Source organism: Phocoena phocoena, chromosome 17 (assembly GCF_963924675.1).
Source record: "Phocoena phocoena chromosome 17, mPhoPho1.1, whole genome shotgun sequence".
Lineage (NCBI taxonomy): Eukaryota > Metazoa > Chordata > Mammalia > Artiodactyla > Phocoenidae > Phocoena > Phocoena phocoena.
Window position 1 is genome coordinate 55729191 of NC_089235.1, and position 25218 is coordinate 55754408.

At 33.2% G+C, this 25218-nt stretch overlaps 1 protein-coding gene across 4 annotated transcripts in view; it reads right to left on the minus strand.

Annotated features, from left to right (window-relative positions):
• Nucleotides 1–25218, minus strand: part of CSMD3 (CUB and Sushi multiple domains 3) — a 1073652-nt gene that overhangs the window by 107271 nt on the left and 941163 nt on the right. For all 4 annotated transcript variants that reach the window (XM_065895021.1, XM_065895023.1, XM_065895022.1 and 1 more), the window contains 6 exons: nucleotides 21222–21340; nucleotides 20056–20125; nucleotides 15018–15134; nucleotides 11766–11975; nucleotides 1228–1416; nucleotides 311–488 (listed from right to left, as the gene is read on the minus strand). In XM_065895021.1, coding sequence (XP_065751093.1) covers nucleotides 311–488; nucleotides 1228–1416; nucleotides 11766–11975; nucleotides 15018–15134; nucleotides 20056–20125; nucleotides 21222–21340 — 883 coding nt within the window. The remainder of the gene's footprint in view (nucleotides 1–310; nucleotides 489–1227; nucleotides 1417–11765; nucleotides 11976–15017; nucleotides 15135–20055; nucleotides 20126–21221; nucleotides 21341–25218) is intronic.

Here is a 25218-nt window from a genome sequence, read left to right on the forward strand (position 1 = left end):
TCTGTATATAGAGAACTTTCTTACCTTAAACTTACTCTGATTTAATTCCCAGGTTTTGCACATTATTTTAATAACAAATTTAAACCATTTTTTCACCCATAAAGTTTTTGTTCTACGTGTTTAGCTACTTCATGGGCAAATCTATTTCTCTTGTTTGTCTCATTCTGCAAAACACACACTGTCACACTCAGTTACACCAATTCAAACATCTGATGGCAATTTGTACAGAGGACTGTGATATATTTTCATTCCTTCCTTGTTTCACTGCTACATACAGTTGAATCAATCAATAACAATGGTCTTGGCTTACCATACAGTAATGAAATCATAGATTGGTTCTGTTTGAAGAACAGTAAAATTGATGTAGATTCCATTCCCAGGGGGTACTTTTACAAGCCAAAAACAGTCTTGAAAGTTTGGGTATTCATCAGGATATCCAGGAGAGTAAATGGTGCCATTCATTGCAGTTATATTCCCTCCACAAAGAGCTACAGAAAAAAACACAAAACAAAATATTTAAGTAGAATCACAATAAACTGATTATAAAGAAAAAGGTAAACATTTCATACCTCTCAAACAGTATAAAAGACATCTGTGTTGTGTTTTTACCACAGTTAAGGTATGTAAAATGAAGCTGGAAACCATGAATCAAACAGTGAGCTTTTATTTATTTTTCAGCATGAGGTATGCTACATAGTTATTCACTATCACTAGATTAGTAAATTGCACTGTTTTCTCTTCTTTCAAATACTTTATCCATATATACACTGTTCAACTTTTGTCTTATATCATGTATAAATATAAGACCTTATAAAGAGGTTCAAGCCATTTTTATTTATAAGGGTTTTTTCTTTTTTTCTTTAGAAGAAATGAGCCCAAATTCAGTAGTAGTATCTGGGTTACTGGTTTGTATATGAATGATTACTAAACAAACACAGATGCACTCACACAGACATCACACAGAAGCAGCTCTGAAGTGTTAACAAACTTTACTTTCGCATCCAGTGAAGAAGGTTAAGTCTCCTGCCAATAATGACAAAACCAGTTATTCATTATGAAGCCTTAGGTCTTTGATCTGGGTACTAACTATAATTCTACAACTAAAAGAAAGACTGTATATTTAGCATGCTATTTGAAGAGGAAAACAAACAAGAAAAGAGTACCAAATCAAGAATTATTAAACATAGATGATATCACCTAAAAGACAGCTTCAATTTAGAAGCATACCTTCACACCTTGGAAGTGGATGATTCCAATTGCGACTCACTCCATGAAGGCAAGTGAGAGCTGAATTTCCAATCAACGTGTAACCAGGGAAACATTCAAACGAAATGGTTTGCCCCACAGTAAAATCATTGCCGATTACAAAACCATTTCGAAATGGGCGTGGATCAGGACAGCTTTGCAACTGATAGGCTGGAAAAGGTAAAAAGAAAGTTTTTCCGTTTTGAATTTCGAAAGACCAAAGAGTATTATTTACAACCTGCAAAATAGATGTAGTGCTGCTTGCAGTTGAATATAAATAGTAATTCAGGTTTATAATAAATGATGTCAGTGCATGATATGAATTTCTTATGTATAATTTTCATATTAAGTTTTTAGTACAATTTATTAAGATGCATTGTTTTTTCTCCCACTTATGAAATCTATCTAAATTATAAGTTTTAGTGAAAATGTAAATTACCCTATAGCCATAATTTTAATCAAACATATTCTGATCCCTTTACCTATAATGCAACTGCTTCCTGGTTCATTGTATGTACATAAAATAAAATAAATATGTGTGTAAGCCTAATTCTGAGCCTTTTTGAACCTTTTTTTAGCTAATTTTTCCTCTAAAAGAAACAAACCACACTATCTCTCTATTGAGTTTCTCCAAAGAAGTTATTTAACAATATAAAGTATTAGGAAACAAATTTCCTTCTAATATAAAATTTGCACTTCAGTTATCATGATATTTTTGGCACTGTAGTGTAACTGTTTATTTGTTCATACTACTCTTGTTCTACATTCTGCATGAGATCAAAGTTCCTGTTTTTTTATCATTGTATCTTAAAAGCCTTGCTTATTGCTTTTCACATAGTAGGTCCTTAATAAACATTGCTGAATAAATTTTGAACCTATAAACCGTACATATATTCGTATCGTATTAATATTTGAGACTTTATTTTTAAGAAGTTCAAAATCACATTATAATTAATAAAATTTAAATTACCAGCAGAGACTACTTTGCTACTGACCATTAAATTCCTTTTATAAAAAACTTTTTTTATTTTTTAGTAATTCCAAAATTACACAAAGGTTCCAAGATTAGTAAGAACGCCAGTATGCCTTCAGCCACGTTTTCCAAATGTTAACTCTGACACATTTTCTTCATCATTCTCTCTTCCTCCCCTCACCCACCCCCATCTATATATACATATATATATATATATATGTATGTGTGAAAACACTTTTTTCTTTCCAAATTAGTTGAGAATAAGTTGACCCATCACTGCTACTTCATAAAGAAAAGGATACTTCTATGTAACCACAAGTTGAGAAAATTAACGTTGAGACCATTAAATTCTAAATTCCTAAAATCAAAAACTTATATTTAAAGCTGAATAAGCTACCATAAGTTGCTTATTAAAATATTACTCTAATTTTTAAATTAAAGGTTTCAGAATTAATGAACAGTCTTTTTAAGATATTTAGTGCTTTTATTCTAATTTTTTTCATTTGAATTAATATTCCACAAACATATCAAAACCAAAAGAATCATGTCAATTGAAGACAAACGTATATCATTTGATCATTAGGAGTTGGGATATATTATTCTATGAAACAAACACTTTAAATTTTCACTCACATGTAAAAGATAATTTTTTTTCCAGTTTTATTGAAATATAACTGGGATATAGCACTGCATGAATTTAAGGTATAGAATAACATGATTTGATTTAGATGTATTGTGAAATGATCATGATACGTTTAGTTAGCTAGATAATCTTGAATAGGGTAAGACTCATAGACAAATGTATGATCCTGTGATATTTTATATAACATTTCACCTTTCTATGCTATTTAGTTTAATAAGGATGAATAAGAAATAGATTTTAAATGTTCAGGAGAAAGTTCCCATCCTAATATCATATATAATACAGGGCTTAACAAACCCAATAACGTTGCCAGTAATAACGTTAACTTTGGAACCAAGTTCTTTAGTAGAAGGGTACACTTAATTGTATACTATGCATTTTTCCAAAATTCAGAATGTTTTTATGGTCTAATCGCAAAATCATCTAAAAATAACATTGATTCTGTGAATCTGTATCAATTAACCTATATCTCAAAAAAATGTCATTAGCTCAACGATATAAATTCAGTAAAAGAAGATAGTTTTAAAATTCAGTGTACTTGTGTCAATCAAGATGGCTGTGTGGGAAGATATGGAGTTAGCATCTCCCCACAACTAGGGTGCCTGCCTGCTGCTGATGGGGGACTCTGAGGCCCAAGGAGATAGAAGGAATCCCCAAGTGAACCAGTAGGACGTGGGGGGACTGAGAGGGGAGAAGAAGTAGAGGCCAGACAGGATGGGCACCCCAAGGCCAGGGAGATCAGAAGAGGCAGGCCGGAGGACTCTCTGGGAAGGGCGGGAGAGGAGCAGTGGGCGATCGCCTGGCCCACTCAGGCTGGGGAGCCTGTTGAGCATCCAAGCTGGTAACCCCCCTCTAAAGCCCCCTCCAGGCCACGTGGGTCTTTGGGGGCACAGGAGGGAGGCTGGGGAGATCAGTAGAAGAAGGCAGCAGGAGCCATCCAGGAGGAGTGGGAGAGGAGCGGAGGGCGATTGCCCCACCCACTCGGGCCCAGGGAGCCTGCTGAGCTCTCAGACCCATCCTCAGCCCTCCAAAGCCCCCTCCAGGTTGTGTTGATCCTTGGGGACATAGGAAGGAGGCTGAGTGGAGAGCATGAGAGGCAGGCAGGAGGGGCCCTCTGGGAAGAATGGAAGAGGGATGGAGGGCAATTACCCCACCCACTTGGCCCAGGAAGCCTGCTGAGCTCCCAGGCTGGTCCCCTGCCCTCCACAGCCATCGCCCCCCCGCCTCCCTGGCCCCATTTGTCCTGGGGGTATAGGAAGGAGGCTGGGGAGATCAGGAGAGGCAGGCAGGAGGGGCCCTCCTAGACTGGAGGAGCAACAGAGGAGAGGAGGGCATTTGCCCTGCCCACTTGAGCCCGGGAAGCCTGCTGGGCTCTCAGGTGAGGTTCCCTGTCCTCTGAGACCAGGAGTGGGTGGCACACCTGGGTCCCTTCTGTTCCTTGAGCCTAAGCCTCACCCCCCACTGCCCCCAGGGCCTATTCAGACCTGTGGGTCCTAAGCATAGACCCACCCACCGCCCAAACCTTGCCCTTACTTAGGCCCCACCCTGCACAGCCAAGACCTTCCCCTCTGCCTTTTTTTTCTTTCTTTTCCCTCCTCCTCTTTTTTACTATTGTGGTACTGATGTACATTCTGGATGTTGATTCATCTATATTTTTATTTTTATATTCATTCTAAAACATCTGTTAGTTTCCTAGTCTAATTTTATTTTTCACTTTGTTATTGTTCTCTCTTTTTTTTTTGCCACCCCATGCAGCTTGTAGGATCTTGGTTCATGAGCTGGGGTCATGCCAAAGCTCCCACAGCAGGAGCTCCGAGTCTGAACTGCTGGACTAACAGAGAACCTCAGACGCCAGGAAATATTCATCAGAGTGAGGTCTCATGGAGTTCCTCATCTCAGCACCAAGACCCAGCTCTACCCAATAGCCTACAAACTGCAGTGTTGGAAAACTCAGGCCAAACAACCAGTAAGACAGGAACACAATGCCACTCATAAAAAAAGAAGAAAAAAAAAAGAGACAGCAAAAAATATGTCATAGATGAAGGAGCAAGGTAAAAACCTACAAGACCAAATAAATGAAGAGGAAATAGGCAATCCACCTGAAAAAGAATTAAGAGTAATGACAGTAGAGATGATCCAGAATCTCAGAGGTAGACTGGAGGCACAGATTGAGAAGATAAAAGAAATGTTTAACAAAGATCTAGAAGAACTAAAGAACAAATGAACAGAGATTAACAACACAATAACTGAAATGAAAAATACAGTAGAAGGAATCAATAACAGAATAACTGAGGCAGAAGAACGAATAAATGAGCTGGAAGACAAAATGGTAGAAATAATTCCTGATGAGCAGAATGAAGAAAAAAAGAATGAAAAGAATTGAAGACAATCTCCGAGACTTCTGGGACAACACTGAATGCACCAATATTCGAATTATAGGGGTAGCATAAGAAGAAGAGAAAAATAAAGGGTCTGAGGAAATATTTGAAGAGATTATAGTCTAAAACATTCCTAGCATGGGAAAGGAAATAGTCACCCAAGTCCAGGAAGCACAGAGAGCCCCATACAGGATAAACCCTAGGAAAAACATACCAAGACACATATTAATCAAACTAACAAAAATTAAGTTCAAAGAAAAAATATTAAAAGCAGCAAGGGAAAAACAAAAAATAACATACAAAGGAATCCCCATAAGGCTATCAGCTGAGTTTTCAGCAGGAACTCTGCAGGCCAGAAGGGAGTGGAAGGATATAAAGTGATGAAAGACAAAAACCTACAACCAAGATTACTCTACCCAGCAAGGATCTCTTTCAGATTCAATGGAGAAGTCAAAAGCTTTTCAGACAAGCAAAAGCTAAGAGAATCCAACACCACCAACCCAGCTTTATAACAAATGCTAAAGAAACTTCTCTAGGTGGGAAACACAAGTAAAGAAAAACACCCACAAAAACAAACCCAAAGCAATTAAGAAAATGGTAATAGGAACATACATATCGATAATAACCTTGAATGTAAATGGATTAAATGCCCCAACCAAAAGACACAGACTGGCTGAATGGATACGAAAGCAAGACCCATATATATGCTGTCTACAAGAGACCCACTTCAGACCTAGGGAGACATACAGACTGAAAGTGAGGGGATGGAAAAAGATATTCCATGCAAATGGAAATCAAAAGAAAGGTGTAGTAGCAATATTTGTATCAGATAAAATAGACTTTAAAATAAAGACTGTTACAAGAGATAAGGAGGTACACTACATAATGATCAAAGGATCAATCCAAGAAGAAAATATAACAATTATAAATGTTTATGCACCCAACATAGGAGACTTCAATAAATAAGGCAAATGTAAACAACCATGAAAGGAGAAATCGACGGTAACACAATAATAGTAAGGGACTTGCAAACCCCACTTACACCAATGGGCAGATCATCCAAAGAGAAAATAAATAAGGTAACACAAGTTTTAAATGACATATTAAACAAGATGGACTTAATTGATATTTATAGGACATTCCATCCAAAAACAACAGAATACACTTTCTTCTCAAGTGCACATGAAACAATCTCCAGGATAGATCACATCTTGGGTCACAAATCAAGCCTCAGAAAATTTAAGAAAATTGAAATCGTATCAAGCATCTTTTCTGACCAAAACACTATGAGATTGGAAATCAATTACAGGAAAAAAAGATGGTAAAAAACACAAATACATGGAGGTTAAACAGTGAGCTACTAAATAACCAAGAGATCACTGAAGAATCAAAGAAGAAATTAAAAATACATGGAAACAAGTCACAACGAAAACATGACGACCCAAAACCTATGGGAATCAGCAAAGCAGTTCTAAGAGGGAAGTTTATAGCAATTCAATCTCACCTCAAGAAACAAGAAAAATATCGAATAAACAACCTACCCCAAATTTAAAACAACTAGAGACAGAAGAACAAAGAAAACCCAAACTCAGTAGAAGGAAAGAAATCATAAAGATCTGAGCAGAAATAAATTAAATAGAAATGAAGAAAGCAATAGCAAAGATCAATAAAACTAAAAGCTGGTTCTTTGAGAAGATAAACAAAATTGATAAACCCTTAGCCAGACTCACCAAGAAGAAAAGGGAGAAGATGCAAATCAATAAAATTAGAAATGAAAAAGGAGAAATCACAACTGACACTGAAGATATACAAAGGATTATAAGAGACTCCTAAAAAAAACTATATGCCAAAAAAATGGACAACCACAAAGAAATGGACAATTTTCCAAGATTGAACCAGGAAGAATTAGAAAATATAAACAGACCTATCACAAGTAATGAAATTGAAACCATAATTAAAAATCTTTCAACAAACAAAAGCTCAGGACCAGATGGCTTCACAGGTGAATTCTATCAAATATTTAGAGAAGAGTTAACAATGATCCTTCTCAAACTCTTCCAAAAAATTTCAGAGGGAGAAACACTCCCAAATTCATTCTATGAAGCCACTATTCCACTGATACCAAAACTAGAAAAAGATATCACAAAAAAAGAAAATAATAGACCAATATCACTGATGAACAGAGATGCAAAAATCCTGAACAAAATACAGCAAACAGAATCCAACAACAATCATACACTATGATCAAGTGGGATTTATCCCAGGGATGCAAGGATTATTCTGTATATGCAAATTAATCAATGTGATACACCACATTAACAAATTAAGGAATAAAAACTATATAATCATCTCAATAGATGCAGAAAAGGCTTCTGAAAAAATTCAATACTGATTTGTGATAAAAACTCTCCAGAAAATGGGCATAGAGGGAACCTACCTCAACATAATAAAGGCCATATATGACAAACCCACAGCAAACATCATACTCAATGGTGAAAAACTGAAAGCATTTCCACTAAGATCAGGAACAAGACAAGGATGTCCAGTCTCACCACTCTTATTCAACATAGTTTTGGAAGTCCTAGCCACAGCAATCAGAGAAGAAAAAGAAATAAAAGGAATATAAATTGGAAAAGAACAGGTAGAACAGTCACTGTTTGCTGATGACATGATACTGTACATAGAAAATCCTGACTATGCCACCAGAAAACTACTAGAACTAATCAATGAATTTGGTAAGGTTGCAGTATTCAAAATTAATGCAAACAAACCTCTGGCATTCCTATACACCAATAATGAAAAATCAGAAAGAGAAATTAAGGAAACACTTCAATTTACCATTGCAACAAAAAGAATAAAATACCTTGGAATAAACCTGCCTAAGGAGGTGAAAGACTTGTACTCAGAAAACTATAAAACACTGATGAAAGAAATCAAATATGATATAAACAGATGGAGAAATATATCATGTTCTTGGATTGGAAGAATCAATATTGTGAAAATGACTATACTACGCAAAGCAATCTACAGATTCAATGCAATCCCTATCAAGCTACCAATGGCACTCTTCAAAGAATTAGAACAAAAAATTTTACAATTCATATGGAAACACAAAAGACCCTGAATAGTTAAGGCAAACTTGAGAAAGAAAAACAGCTTGAGGAATCAGGCTCCCCAACTTCAAAATACACCACAAAGCTACAGTAATTAAGACAGTATGGTACTGGCACAAAAACAGAAATATAGATCAATGGTACAGGATAGAATGCCCAGAGATAAACGTATGCACATATAATCACCTAATTTATGGCAAAGGAGGGAAGAACACACAATGGAGAAAAGACAGCCTCTTCAATAAGTGGTGCTGGGAAAACTGGAGAGCTACATGTAAAAGAATGAAATTAGAACACTCCCTAACACCATACACAAAAATAAACTACAAATGGATTAAACACTTAAATGTAAGACCAGACACTATAAAACTCTTAGAGGAAAACACAGGAAAAACACTCTTTGACATAAAACAGCAAGATTTTTTTTACCCACCTCCTAGAGTAACGGAAATAAAAACAAAAATAAACAAATGGGACTTTATTAAACTTAAAAGCTTTTGCACAGCTAAGGAAACCATAAACAAGACAAAAAGACAACCCTCAGAATGTGAGAAAATACTTGCAAATAAAACAACAAAGGATTATTCTCCAAAATATACAAATAGCTCATGGAGCTCCATATGAAAAAAAACAAACAATCCACTGAAAAATTGGGCGGAAGACCCAAAAAGACATTTCACCAAGGAAGACATACAGATGGCCAAGAGGCACATGAAATGATGTTCAACATCACTAATTACTAGAGAAATGCAAATCAAAACTACAATGAGGTATCACCTCATGCCAGTCAGAATGGCCATGATCAAAAAATCTAGAAACAATAAATGCTAGAAAGGGTGTGGAGAAAAGGGAACCCTCCTGCACTGTTGGTGGGAATGTAAATTGATACAACCACTATGGAAAACAGTATGGAGGTTCCTTAAAAAACTAAAATTAGAACTACCATATGACTCAGCAATCCCACTACTGGGCATATAATACACCCTGAGAAAACCATAATTCAAAAAGAGACATATACCACAATGTTCTTTGCAGCACTATTTACAATAGCCAGGACATGGAACCAACCTAAGTGTCCATCCACAGATTAATGGATAAAGAACATGTGGCACATATTTACAATGGAATACTACTCAGCCATAAAAAGGAATGAAATTGAGCTATTTGTAGTGAGGTGGATGGATCTAGAGACTGTCATACAGAGTGAAGTAAGTCAGGAAGAGAAAAACAAATACTGTATGCTAACGCATATATATAGAATCTAAAAAAAAAAAGAAATGGTACTGATGAACCTAGTTGCAGGGCAGGAATAAAGAGGTAGACATAGAGAATGGACTTGAGGACATGGGGTGGGAGGGGGAAGCTGGGGCGAAGTGAGAGTAGCATCCACATATATACACTACCGAATGTAAAATAGTTGGCTGGTGGGAAGCAGCAGCATAGCATAGGGAGATCAGCTTGGTGCTTTGCGATGACCTAGAGGGGTGGGATAGGGAAGATGGGAGGGAACCTCAAGAGGGAGGGGATATGACGACATGTGTATGCATATGGCTGATTCACTTTGTGGTGCAACAGAAACTAACACAGTATTGTGAAGCAATTATACTCCAATAAAGATCTATTTAAAAAAAATAAATAGAATAAAGAACTAGTGAAAAAAATAATATAAAATTCAGTGTAATTCTCAAATAATATCTAGTGATCCTTGTAATACATTGTGGCACATGTCAATAATATTAATACAGCATTATATCAATAACAGTAACAAATGCTATATCCTTTAGGATTTTATTATGGAAATAGTGAATCTTTTTTCAAGGGCACATTGCCTGAGAAATGTAGTTAATAAAGTTCAGACTCTAGTTTTACCTCATTCAAATAAGAATATTGCCCTGAGAGGCTGAGGGAATTTGACGGCATAGAAATGAAGATGAAGTCAGGTTCATCAAGCCCTGTGCACTTGCTAGAGAAGGACCACATAGATAGCTCTGAGTCCTCCAGCAGCAAAAAGAAACTCAGTCAGTTCCCCAACTATTTTCGAAATAATTAGGTTCCTTGGGAACACGGTTAATTTTGAACCAAGAGGTTACAGAAATGATTCCTATTTTATGTAAAGGATGATGTGTGATATGCTGCTCTTAAATTATGTATGCAAGCATAATACAAACTGTAATCATTTTAGACCCATGTAGTTGGATGTTACAATGTCTATTTTAACTACTCTTAAATTTCCTTTTGTGTATATACTTTTATTCAGCAAATATTTATTGTGCTCTTACTCTTCTAGGCACTTGAGATACCTCAATGAACAACACAAAGATGACTGCTCTGGTGGAGCTCACATCCAAATGTATCACATACTCGTAAATCAACTATACCTCAATAAAAAATAATTTAATTTATTTATATATATATAAAATTTAATTATATAATAATATTACAATTATTATAATTTAATTATAATAAAATACTTTTAATTTAAAATTTAAAAACAACAAAAATATCACATACTCATTAAATTCTTAATAGTTAGGGCAGATACATAATCAAAGTTTAAGTTAATTTTGATTAAATATTACAGTCATTGGAACTGCATTGTTTGTATAAAATATCATCATAACTTTAAATATTTAATTTTAAATCTTAGACTTTTAAGATCTGAAATAGTATAGTAGAAATAGTTAACTGCACTAAATATTTACTAATGATATACATCACGATAAATATTTTACATTCATTTTATCATATAAAGTTCAAAACAACTTATCTGAGAGGTACTATTACTAACACCATTATGAAAATGAAGAAATGGACTTGTGCCCTAGGCCACTTAAGACTGAACATAGAGAATCAGCATTTAAGCCTAGGTCTCCCAGCTGTATATTTCAAAGGGATGAAAATCATGCTCAAGGTCATGCAGCAGTTTTATACTAGAAATAGGCCTAATATGATTGTCAAATTATTTATTTTATATTCTCATAGCAATAGAATGGTATCAAGGAAGGTTATGTTATTCCTTCATTATAAAGTAAAAGAAAATAACTTTACATATAGTAGATGAGTACCACAATATATCTTTTCAATATATTCATTCTGGTATAAAAGCTGAGATAAATCTTGCCTATCCACCATGCCTTGCTTGGCTGCCTTGCCTTGACTTGCTTAATTTGACTGTGTATTAAAATTAATTCAATCCTTTTTTCATGGTTAGAATTTGTAAGGCCTCAGAAAGACATCATTTCCCCCTATATAGTTGACTGAAAGTAGCATTATTTAAAACTCTTCCTAACTGAAGCTTGCTTTGATTTAGGTTCCTTTTTTTTCTAAAACACAATATAGAAAATGCTTAGAGTTAGATCGTTAATAGCTGTTTGGAGGCTAAAAAGCTTTCATATTTTTATTATTCCTCTCACCTTGGTATACAATGTGGAACCCTTGTTTGTTTTGTGAATAGTCACTGTGAAAATACAAGCTGGTTTCATGGGTCGTGCTAAATAGGGAAGATGATATTTGAGGACCACTAAGTCGGCCAATAACAGTACTAGTTTCTGCAGATCCACTTCTTACTTCCAAATAATCATGTATGGTTTCTGTAGAGAAATTTACAAACTGCAGATGCACACCTAAGGAAGAAAAACAAACATAATGCTACTCTATTTTTTTTACCAAATTAAATGCACACAAATACACAAACACATGCTCGCATTAATGTGCTTAAGATACGTTTCCATTTAAGTTGAGAGGCATACTCTCAAGATCTGGGCCATGGGTCTGCTGTCTGCCCAGGGCAATTAGCTGTGCTATAGTTGAAAGTAACAGAATACTGTTCTCAAATGCCCATTATTTGTCACATGAGAAAATCTCATTTTTACTACATTGTCACCATAGCAAAACTAATCAAGAAAGTGGCTTTCTTGCTCTTTAATACCATTTAAAACTGTATCAACCAATTTTTAAAGATGAAAAGCCACTCAATAATTTGTATTTTGTAAAAGGGCAATTTGAAGCCAAAATATGATTGCAAAGTTTTATATATTAACATAATCAGATTTCATGACTGTGTTAGAAATTAGTCATATACAGGGGATAAATTAACTTCTCCAAAATATCATTTTTAAACATGTAATTTTCAGCGTGCTCTTTTAGTATTTTCTCATCAGAAGAAAAAGCCAAATTTTATGTAATATTCCCAATAAAATCTAGGGGTTATTGCTATATGCTATCATATTACAAAATAGTCTTAATATCTTTATAAACATAACTAGAATATGAGATAGTTAAATATCTCTGGGATGGAAAAAAATAAAACCTTTATTGAGGTATGTTTCCTTAATTCAATTAATATTTGATTTTTACTGAATTTGATGTTTTTTTCCCACAACTACCATTCTGCAAATTGTTAGTAATAAAATGACATTTATTTTGTTTTCTTTTTGCTAGGCACTGTTTTAAGTTTTTATACATGCTAACTTATTTAATGCTTATAGTTACGAGAATGAGGAAACTGAGGCACAGAGAAGCTAAATAATATGCTGTTTACACAACATCCTAAAAGAGGTGAAATTCAAATGCAGACATTCTGGCTCCTGAGCTCTTGCTCTTAATAACTAGTGAGGTTCTCAAGTGAAGTCATATTTTGTTCCTGGAAAAAGAGTTCCATGGAAATTTGCTGTTACATTGAAAAAGAGTTCCATGAACAAATAAATTTTGGGAATTACTGAAAATATGCTTTAAAATATTAAACACATTCCTGGACAATCAGACAATCTTCTTAAAACTTTGAATGTACTATCTTAATATGTGAGGCTACAAGAACTGCATATTTTTCTAAAATTTTCCTGAGCCCCTTTTCACAAATTATGATGTCCATAATTGTTTCACAGGCAAGAGAAAATACTTCTTTAACTGTTGATGTGTATTCAATTTTCTTTTAAACATTTATAAATTATCTATTCAAATACATTAGAAGCAATATTTGATTTAGCCAAAACTCAAAGAAAACAGTGGGATTATTTAAATGTAACCAAATCAGAAATGGTCTCATGTTTTCATTTCTAAAATAGAGAGAGATGCATATTCTTTTTAATTTTTAATAAACTTGGTTTTTAAAATCAATGAAGTATTAGCAAGAGCTAAGTTGAAGGTGATATAATGACACTATTGCAAATACACGTAATAATTTATTTTAAAATAATTCACTTAGCTCCATAAGTGACATGGGATGAGCCCTCTTAAGTGGCTAGTAAAAGACATAAGGATAACCATACTGTTTCAAATCTATTATTCATTTATTCTCTTTCAATCAAAGGGCATAGAATTTGACTACAACTTCAAATTAAGGGTATTCCCATGTTGTAGCCAGAATAATTCTCATTAGAAAGCCCCCCAGCATTCTTCTCTCAGTGGCCTACTGGTCTCCCAATACCTCAGGCCAGTCATATAGTGTTCAAGTTTGTTGAATTTCTTTAGCTTTCTTATCTGCATTTTTCCACGTGTCAGTCTGTTTACCTAGAATTTCTTTCCTGTTCCTCACAAGCTGACCCTCTTTTATGGGCTTACTCTTACTTATATTTAAAGCCACAGTTCACACATCACTTCCTCTGATAAACCTTTTTTGCATTTCTTGGACTAGGCTGGATGCCTGTGTACAATCCTGTACCCTTTATTATACTTCATTGCAATAACATATTTGACTATTTGTCTCCTCATTGTGACTGTAACTTAACTGGGAAAAGGTACAAAGTCTGTTTTACTACGCATTTTATCCCTAGCACCTAGCACAATACCTGGAGTATAATGTGTACATGCTCAGTACAGAACTGTCAAAACTATGAGTTTCTGTGAATTTATGTAAAACATTTCAACATGAATTTTCATTCTGAGGCTATAGATGCTTTTGGGTAAATGAGGTACCTAAATTTAGTCCTCAATAAGTGAGATAGTACAGACTATCTTAATTGCTCTAAATCCACCAGGTTTGTATTTCAAGGAGTATCTACTCATCTTATTCTTCTGTGATTTAATGAATAAGTCTATCCTCAATCTAACACTTCTATTTATGCATTTACAGACTAATGGGATATAAAAAAGCTGCAAAAGAATACGTTAGTGACACAAGAGGGAAAATAATTTATTAAATGTAATATATATATAATGTAATATATCCAAACACTGGCAATTGTACTATTAGAATTAGAAAGGTATTACATCTACACAGGTATTTAAATCTAACAGTAGAAAAATTGTACTAATACTTTTCAAATGTAAATCTTATTTATTTACAATGGCAACTGGATTCAATAGATTACCAGAAAATAATTTATCTATGTACTGCTTGGTTTCAACAAGTAGAAAAGAGTTACAGAAACAATTATACATGAAAATCATGTTGAACTTAATCATTGCCACACACATCTAACTTAGGCTATATCTGTACATATTGACTGGAAAGTATCATAAACTGTATCTATTTATCATCTATGTATGAAATTTTAAAAAGGCCATATTCTTTCAATTATCCAAGTACTCCAAGTGAAATGTATATAATCCCAAAGTAAACTATAATTTGTGAATATTTCATAAGTTCTTATTAGACTTTGTTATTTCTTCTTAAGGATGCATTAATGATATAAAAATACTCTTTCACGTGTTTTTAATATACATACCAAAACCTATGGGCAGCTTGATTGTCCACGTGCAATCTAAACTGCTGGGGTAGTTTCCAGGAAACCCAGGGCTGAGGATCACACCACTGAAATCTGACATAGAACCACCACACTGCGCTGCAAGAGAATAGAGGTCCCACTTAAGCCAAAGTGCTTTATTGTATTAAAAACAGACTGAAATTATTTCAAGTCTGAATCAAGTGTCTGAGTTAAAACTGGTATAAATTTGAATATTGTCAACTCTCATTCACCATATACTAGTAATCAAATATAATCAATTGATGAGGCATTTTGTAAAATAGCATAAAAGGGTAACATATTTCTTTCCTCAGCAGTAAATACAAGCTAAATCAATTATTGTACAGAAAGGAGTAGCTCATGTGCAGTGAATACAATCAAACAAGGAGCACATATCCTCTTCCATAGCAAGCAGTACATTTCTCATCCTGAAGTACTTCTAGAAATGTTGTGATTCATTCAAAAGCTAATATAATTTATAGTAAAATCAAGCCAGCAACATACTATATTGATGAGGGATTCATTTTCACAATAAATGAATTCATTTTCCTCTTTTTGTGAGGAGGCTGAAAATTTTTAAGAAAAATATTGGTTTCTATCGGTAATATGCAAGGGATTCACAGACCATCAGATATTGTCTCACTTTATCCTAAAATAATCTGGACAAAAAATAGGGAAGTATAAAACAAGTAAAAAGATGAACCCATGTTTGAGAATTTAGGCGTAAATGTATGCTTTTTGTAGAATCCGAATTATACTGATTTACAATTGATAAGCTAACCATAAATTATAAGAACAAATAATTACCCAAGTTTTAACTTTTACATGATTAGATAGAACTATTTAACATGTATTAATAGGCCAATTGCATTTTAGAAGCTAATTCTTTCCTCTAAGTATACATTTTTATCATTTTATCATAGAAGTACTAAAATACACATCTCAATTGAGGGTTGAAGAATCAAATTTCATGACTGCACATCAAGTTTGAAAGTTACCCATACACTTACCTACAATTTCATTCATTTATTTATTGTTATGAAGAGCAACAGATAGATAATCAAACTTCAGGTTATATATCATAAAGGCAAATTCAGTAGAACAATTTATCAATGTTCTATGTGATATCAATAGCCAGTTTGAAAGCTATGTTCAACTATGTGAACTGAATAAATTATGTATAAAGCAGATTTTACTAAGGGGATATATATAACCTTGTAGTTAATGTGCACATACACCTTTCTTTTGAAGTTGTAATCACCATTGAGATCTAAAGGCACACCTTTATATTTTTCCATCCTTCTCAAATCTCAGTTCATCCATCTTTAAACCAGAACAATTTTCAACATATATAAACCACTAATGTTCACCAATTCATTTTCCTAAAATTTGACTGCCCACATATGTTCATTACACAATCTGATAATTAGGGAGTGGTAGAGAAAATATTTTGGCCAATGAAAAGTACTTTTAAGTTTCTGGCAAGAATGCAATTGTAGGTTTGTTTTGCTTTATTCTGAATTTTGAGTGAAAGAACACAAGGACTCTTTTGCTTTCTTGCCTTCACTATCTCAAGTGTTTGAGCTGTTCACTGCCCCTCTAATTCTGCTGTTTTCCATCTCTTTAGAAATGAGCCGAAAATCCTGGCCTCTGCATTGTTCACCTTTCTAGAGTGTAAATCCCAAAGTCAGAGAAGAAAGAAGGAAAGAATAAAAAGTAAACAGATAATGAAAGAAAAGAAAAAGAATAACAAACCATAAAGGACAAGAAGAAAAATCCAAAAAGTGCATCTGCCTTCAGCTCCGTACTCATGTCTATTTTCTCAGAGACTCTGCAATTTCATGCACCCCTAGGCCTTGATAGAGAATGCTGTGTTTCACAGTAGACTTTTTTGAGGCCCATTATACTGTTTTTCTTAAGGACACAACCATAGCATAGTCCTCCGAGATAAAATCATCTTTGATTCTTCCTTCAGATTTGTCTCTATTATGTAAAAATCTCAAGTGACTTTTCTTTCCTTCCATCAAAATATCTGGCAGACTTTATTTTCCAGTTCATGAGACTGTAACCTTGATACCTGATGACTAGAGTTTTAAGACATTCTCTGAATCAGCCTCCTGCCTTCAGTTTCTCCTTATGATATGGCCATGATGTCAATTTAGACACTTTGTCTATCAAATATAGTACAAGTTTACTGTCCAAAATTTATAAAATACCAAAAAAAAAATGAATACAAAAGAAATGAGTGCTCTGGAATTCCACTACCCATAGATAGCCTGTCTACCTTTATATTCTTTTATTTCTCTGCAGAAAAATACATATGCATGTATATGTGTTTATATGCTTACATATATAATGAAAATAGGATCATACTGTGAATCACTTTAAGCCTTGTTATATCTTACTATATATTATAAACTTTGAGTTATTAAATATTCCATTATAATGTTCACTTCCTTTTTCCCCATTATTGGACCCTTAAGTTATTGCATATTTTCACTATAATAACTACTGCTATGAATGCCCTGTGTATTTCAGGTTCAGTGCTAAATACTTTTATGCATTCTCTCATTTAATTCTCACGATGGGCCTAGGAGGTGGACATTACTATCCCATTCAACAGATGAGCAAACAGAATAATACATTTGTCATACACAGCTATTGTACCTTAGCTGAAAATCAAATGAAGATATATTGGACATCAAAATATAAGTATTTAATACAGTTTCATACAAATTTATCCTATATAATATAATGTAAATTTTCCAGTTTAATTTTATTAAAATATCACTTCCATCTAGTACTTCCCTTGTTAACAATATACAGTGGAATACAGGCAATCAAAACGTAGTATTTTACCTAAAAACTGAGCAATTTGTTAACAGTAATAATTGGTGCTAGTAATATAGCAAGATGGAAATTGTCATATCATAATTGAGTGGTATTTAAATTGATACAACCTTCTGAAAGCAATTTGGAAATATTAAAGCTTTTAAGTAGTTATATGCAATGACAGGAAAGCACATGAAAAATACTTATAAATAAAGAAATGTGTATAAATGTGTAAATGTGTACCAAATGTGTATAAATGTATATCAAAAAGACAAAAAACAAAGCTAACAAAAGAGAGTAACTATACAAATTAGACTATGCTATGTGCCATAAAGCCATTTTAAAAATCAAATTTTTAAAAACATGTTATGGCATGGGAAATTCTTCTAACTGAATGTCAAGAAGGAAAACATTATAAAAATATACATACTGTAGAATCCCAAAACTTTAATTTGTTCATTAAACAGTATTTATTGGATGCCTACTTAAGATAATAACTGTTCTTGGCACTGGGGATACAATAATGAACAAAAGACCAAAACTCTGCTCTCATATCAGCAGAATATATATAGTAATTATTTTGTCCTTTGTACTCTTTTATATTCTCAATTTTTATACTTAATTGGATATACACACACATGCAGACCCCACATACATAACACATACACACATAAATGGCATTATCTGTATATATAAATGTTTATAATAGGCATTATATGTATACATACAATTTTATAACTGGCATTATATGCATAAATGATAATACCTGAAGAAATATATCATTCAAAAAATGTCATCCAATCTAAAGTCTGAATGCTTTTAATATCTTTTGCCAATTAAACACACCTTTACTCTTAAACATTATTTTCCAGTACTCTCCAACAAAAATTGCACACATGGTACATAGGCATTATGGACTGAATTGTGTCTCCCCCCAATATTCATATGTTAAAGCCCTAACTCCCAAATGCGACTGTATTTGGAAATGAGATACCTTCTTTAAAGTAGGTAATTAAGGTTAAATGAAGTCATAAGGGTGGAGCTCTAATCTAATGGTATTGGTGTCCTTATAAGAAGAGAAAGAGATAGGAGAGCTCCTTCACAGAGAAAAGACTATGTGAAGATGTAGGGAGAAGATAGTCTTCTACAAGCCAAGGAAAGAAGCTCTCGGAAGAAAACAACGCTGCCAGCTCCTTGATCTTGAACTTCTAGCTTCTAAAGCTGTGACAAAATAAATTCCCGTTGTTGAAGCCATCCAGTCTGTAGTGTTACGGCAGCCCAAGCAAACTAATATAATACAGGTTTGTTCACTGTACATTGGTAGGGTATACAAGTCACACCAATTCTCTTGTTTTTGCCCTTTTTCCTACTCAGAAAGGGTAGTCTTCTTCATTCATTTATCTTAATTACACCTATCATCCAAAACTCTTTGTAAATTTTATGGACTGAATATATTTCCCAATGACTTCAATCAATACCAATCTCATCTTTCTTGAATTCTATCACATAGTCAATGGTATTATTTGACACTAAATTATTATTTCATTTCTTTTATTTCTACAACTCTAAATGGTAAGCAAATGTTTTAATTATGGAGACCATACCTCAAACTTTTTTTTTCCTACTCTATAGAGCCCAGTATATTAATGGCTGCATACAGACACCAGAAATGAAAAAGAGAAAAAAAATTAAGGTGGATAGAAATAATTGGAAGCTGCATTAAATTAGGACAAAAATTTGGGCCCATACTTTCAAAGCCCCAAGTGTTCTTTTGATACATCCTATATCTCAATTGCCTGTTACCAATGAAGACATCTCATGGGGTTTCATGCTCCCTTTGGTAGACTCCAGCTTCCTTATCTATTTTGGCTCAATAGTAAGCAATAGTATATTTTCCTGATCTATGAGTACTTCTACTACACCATATTGAGAAAACTCTCTGGGAATCAAAAAACTTAATAACTTTCCCAATTTGTATTTTTAAGTCATCCATTGATATTAAAGTTTGGGGCAAAAAAAAAGTAAAAATTTAAAATTAAAAAAGAAAAAAAATGTGAAGCATTTATCTCAAAATATAATTTCCATAAAACCTGACAAAAGGTAACTATATGTTTGAACAACAACATATATAAGGTGTACCTTTAAAATTTGATACAGCTAATAAATGATTTATAGTTCTTTAACTTACCCAAACAAATTGGGATTGGGTAATTCCATCTTCTCACAGGCCCAGGCATGCATGTAATATGAGAATGACCCTATATAAACAAGACAATGCAGTTCAGCACACATTTTTAAAAGTGTAAATATAACATAGGATAGTGAATGATAATTATGAAAACAAACTTAATAATATATTACATTTTAATATTTTTCAACATTACTGGAAATATTAGTGTGACTTAAAACAAGAAAGGTAATTATATACACTTGTGATAAAATGTAAAAAATAACAAGCTTTTGGTAGAAAAATTAAGACTCTATATAACATTAAAACTGTGGTTTTAACATTGTTCTACCAAAACATTTTCTACTAAGGTACTGCAATAATTATACGAAGGAAATGGCCATATACATAGTGATTTATAATAAATTGCAATAATACTCAAGGTGAGATAGATTAAAAAATGATTATAAAATTCTTTCATAAAAAATTGAAAAGTCAACTGAGGTATATTAAATTTTAAAGTCCAGAAAAACTTGATTTCACTTCTGACACTAATAATTTGGGTTACAAGTTTAAAGACTATAAGTTATTAATTTTTACTTTTATTTCCTCTAAGGAATTTATTTACTTAACATGTGAAATTCTGTCTCAATTTTTTTTTTTAATTTCTTAATAGGTCTATGCTTTAGGGAGATTTTTATGAGGTCATAACTTGAGACCTTCTAAAACACCTACAAAAGAGTATTAATATAAATACGTAAAGTCAGAATATACATTGCAAATCCACAGTTTTAGCAAAACTTATTTGTAGTTGATTTTTACTGATTCGGGGAATTTATTATCATGGAAGTTTCATTTAATGCTTTAAGTATCACTTTCATTTTTATTTCAAATTCTGAAAATCCAGGAGTTCAGTGGTCACATCCAATGTGAACAGAGAGAAAAGTGAACATTTATTTTGATTCAAAAATCATTTTTGGTTATTTGCAAACACAACAAATTTATTCATTCCAGCAATTTCTCTCATGAATATCTCACTGACAAATTGAATAACTTTTGATTTAATGTTAAATTATGCAGCCTGAGATCAATATTGTTTTATAACCTGTGTATTATCAATGATTAGTCTGTTAAAATATTCTGAAAGGGTAATGGAAGTCAAAGCTAAAAGTTTAAAATAGACTTACCTGAAGAGAATAGCCTTGATCACACTGAAAGGATACTACATCACCAACCATGTATCTGTCTCCAATTTTATTCCCACTGCTAGGAGTTTGTGGTTCAGGACAGGAATCCAAACCAATAGCTAAGAATATTTAGTGATAATAATATAAGTAACTTTCAAATAATGCATGCTTAAATCATGCATATTAAATTACCAAAACTGAATATTGGTGTCATTAAAACTAGATTTTACATTGAGACATTAAGAATGTTCTGTGAACAAGATTTAACGGTATATGGTTAGAGCAATGTGCTTTGGAACTCCACCACAGAACTATTTCAATTTTCATGGCACCAATCATTAATTAGCTGTGTGATAATACGTGAATTCTTCTTTAACTCACAGCTTAAATGTCTTCTGTGAAACGAAACTAAAAATTCCTAAAAAGAAAATCCCTAAATAAAAATAAGAATAATAATTTATTGTGATAATAAAGTGAAATTATATCTGTAAAACATTCTTAGCAAAATGGCTAAAAAAATTATTTGCTATTTTGTCCATATCACCTGGTACCTTCTTCTGAGAGGGAGATTATGATATAATTCAAAATACTTCCATTATTTTTACATCAACAACTTATTTTTCAACATAAAAGAATAAAAGCATACAAAAGTAAAAGGTTTTTCTGAAATGATTCATTTAGTTTAGCATTTTTAATTGAAATATAGTTGATTTACAATGTTGTGTTAATTTCTGCTGTACAGAAAAGTGATTCAGTTATATATATATATATATATATATATATATATATATATATATATACTTTTTTATATCCTTTTCCAGTATGGTTTATCACAGGATACTGAATATAGTTCTCTGTGCTACAGAGTGGGACCTTGTTGTTTATCCATTCTATATATAATAATTTGGATCTGCAAACCTCAAACTGCCACTCTGTCACTCTTCCACCCTCCCTCCCCCTTGGTAACCACAAGTCTGTTCTCTATGTCTGTGAGTTTGTTTCTGTTTCATAGATAAGTTCATTTGTGTCCTATTTTAGATTCCACATTTAAGTGGTATCATATGGTATTTGTCTTTCTCTTTCTGACTTACTTCACTTAGTATGATCATCTCTAAGTCCATCTACATTCCTGCAAATGGCATTATTTCTAAAATGATTCATTTAAAGGAATAAAAATTGTTTGATGTTTTTGCCAAAACATTTTTTCAAACATGTGAATGTATTATTTAAAACTTTTTATCTTCAATAAGAGCCAATGTTTATTATCTATTTCTTTGTAGTTCACATTTTGAACTAATCTAATACATATTTGAATGGAGGGAGGAAGCAGTCACCACTCCAAAATCATTATATATATGTGTGAATATATATATTCATTATAAATATTCACACTATATATTTATTAAAAAACATTAAAAACTAAATTCTAAAGTATGACTATATCGTATATATTCCTTCTTTCTTTGACCATGTTATTTCCCTGATAGATGCTATCATACATAACACCACCCTCTCCATCACCTTTGTTGTATTTGACATAAACTAATAATGAATAATTATGTAAGTAGTTGTTCAATGTTTATCCCCCTCTGAGAATATAAGTTCCAGAAGGGCAGCTTGAAGCACAGTCTTAAGCAAGCACTCAATAAACATTTGTTGTATAGAGGAATGAATAGTATATAAAAGAAAGTGCATCCCTATTTTATTTCTTAATAAATACAAACGTCTATCTCTGCAAATGGAAGATAGTTTATCTAATAACATAATGGTCAGAGTAGCTAAAAATGATGTCACATTAAAGGATAGAAAATTAAATAAAAGCAGTGACATGATGGAGTTATGGTTAGATCAGAAAGTAAGGCAGTAAAGAGGAGGAGTAAATTGGCCATTTGGGAATGCATTTGAGGCAGTCCTAAAGGAGACAGGGTCATGTGGACTGCAATTCCAATGCCTGGTGCGGCAATTAGCTAGGTCTCTAAACATATGTCAAATTCCATATTTCTTGATTTTTTGTAATCTTGAATTTATAGAACTAGGAAAGATAAGTTACCATTAAGTTGTGACCTACTGTTAAAATTTTAAGGGTTAAATGTCTCACTTCCCCTACTAGATTTTGAGATCCAAGAAAGAAACTGTCTTATATTTACTTTCATCTCATTCAGCACCCACTAATGGGTCTTACACATTAAATTTATCTGATTTAATAGAGTCCTTTTTAAGAATTACTAATCAAAAAAAAGTTATGATGCACGCATATATGTCTTGTCAGTATGATTTCACTTTCCTTCGGTAAGGACTCCTTAGTTTCTTGGGAGTCCTGAACAGTACATTTATTACCCTTCACCATTAATGCCATTTATGTGGTCATTCTTGCTGAGAAGGCCAAATTTAGTACACATTCATTTCTCTTTTCTTTCTTTCTATCAAGTACTCCATTCAGGGTCATACACACAGAAAACTATTAATATCCATAAGTGGTGATTTCCTCCTCTGGGAGGATAAATAAAACTACGGCACAGGGCTTCCCCGGTGGTGCAGTGGTTGAGAGTCCGCCTGCCAACGCAGGGGGCAGGAGTTCGTTCCCCAGTTCAGGAAGATCCCACATGCCGCGGAGCGGCTAGGCCCGTGAGCCAAGGTCGCTGAGCCTGCGCGTCTGGAGCCTGTGCTCCGCAACGGGAGAGGCCACAACAGTGAGAGGCCCGTGTACCACGTACCGCAAAAAACAAAAACAAAACAAAACAAAAAAACTACGGCACAGTGATGCCATACAATATTGAGATATTTTTAAGTGAGATTTTTCCATATTATATACAGACACAGCAAAATATTTATGAAAGAGTTTTGGCTTTAAAATGTGATATAAAACTCTATAAACTATGCAATAACAATTTCGTAGGTTAAAAATTCTTATATGCAAATAATCACAGGGAAAAATAACCAAAAGGAAATATGTGAAATATTAGCAGTGGTTATGATTCTTGATATGAGATTATTGGTGATTTTTATGTGTTTTCTTGTATATTCCTACATTTCTGAAATTTTTATAATGGAATGTAAATAATAAAATCACTTATCTATTAGATGAATTAGTATTAGCAGAGAACTTGGGGGTACAAGAATATACTGCTTTCTATTTTTCTAGAAGAGATTGAGTTGGACCTGCTAAGCTGTTTAATATGATTGTCTCAGGGAAGAAACCAAGGTAATGAAGTAATAGATAAGAAAGAGAAGTCATATTGATGACCTCTCTCATTTTTTTGCATTTAATTATTTTACATGCACTGAAGAAAATAAAGCAGAGATATCTGAAAATGCTACCGTTCCTATTTTAAAGTCATTTGTTAATTTACAAAACAGTGATTAAATAGTTTAAAAAATGTCCTCTTTAATAATTATTTTTCATTTCTTTATAAGTAACAATAGCAATAACTTATTCATAGGAATCAACAAAGAAAAGGTATTTGTAAAAGTGCTGCAAAGGATTCTCTCCTACTTAACCAAGCCAATCAGCATATTGAGTCATTTTCATCCTTATGAGTGTAAATTTTGTAAAATTATGTCCTTGGCAATCAAAGATGCTCTCTGAGTGAATTTTTTTAATGGGAATTGGATCAATTAACTAGGTGTTGTAGCCAAAAACAAACAGAAATGAATACAGGGACAAATCTATATCAAAAATTGCACAGAGTTAATTACACCTGCTGTCAAATTACTGTGGTTAGTTACCCTGGCTGAAAACATTAAAACCTCAGTTCTTTAATTTCCAACATTTATTTATAAACAAAAATTATTCTTTCCAATTCTGACCACAAGGCAACCTGGAGGAGAAAATGGTGTTAATCATATCATTTATATCTGATCATTCTGCATATATATATATAGTATTCCATAATGATTTTAATGAGTCTTTAATGCAATGAGAGAGGGAGACAGGGAGGATAAGAAAGCTAAATTATTGCTAAGACTCCCAGCAACATTGTTTTGTAAAAAGAAAAAC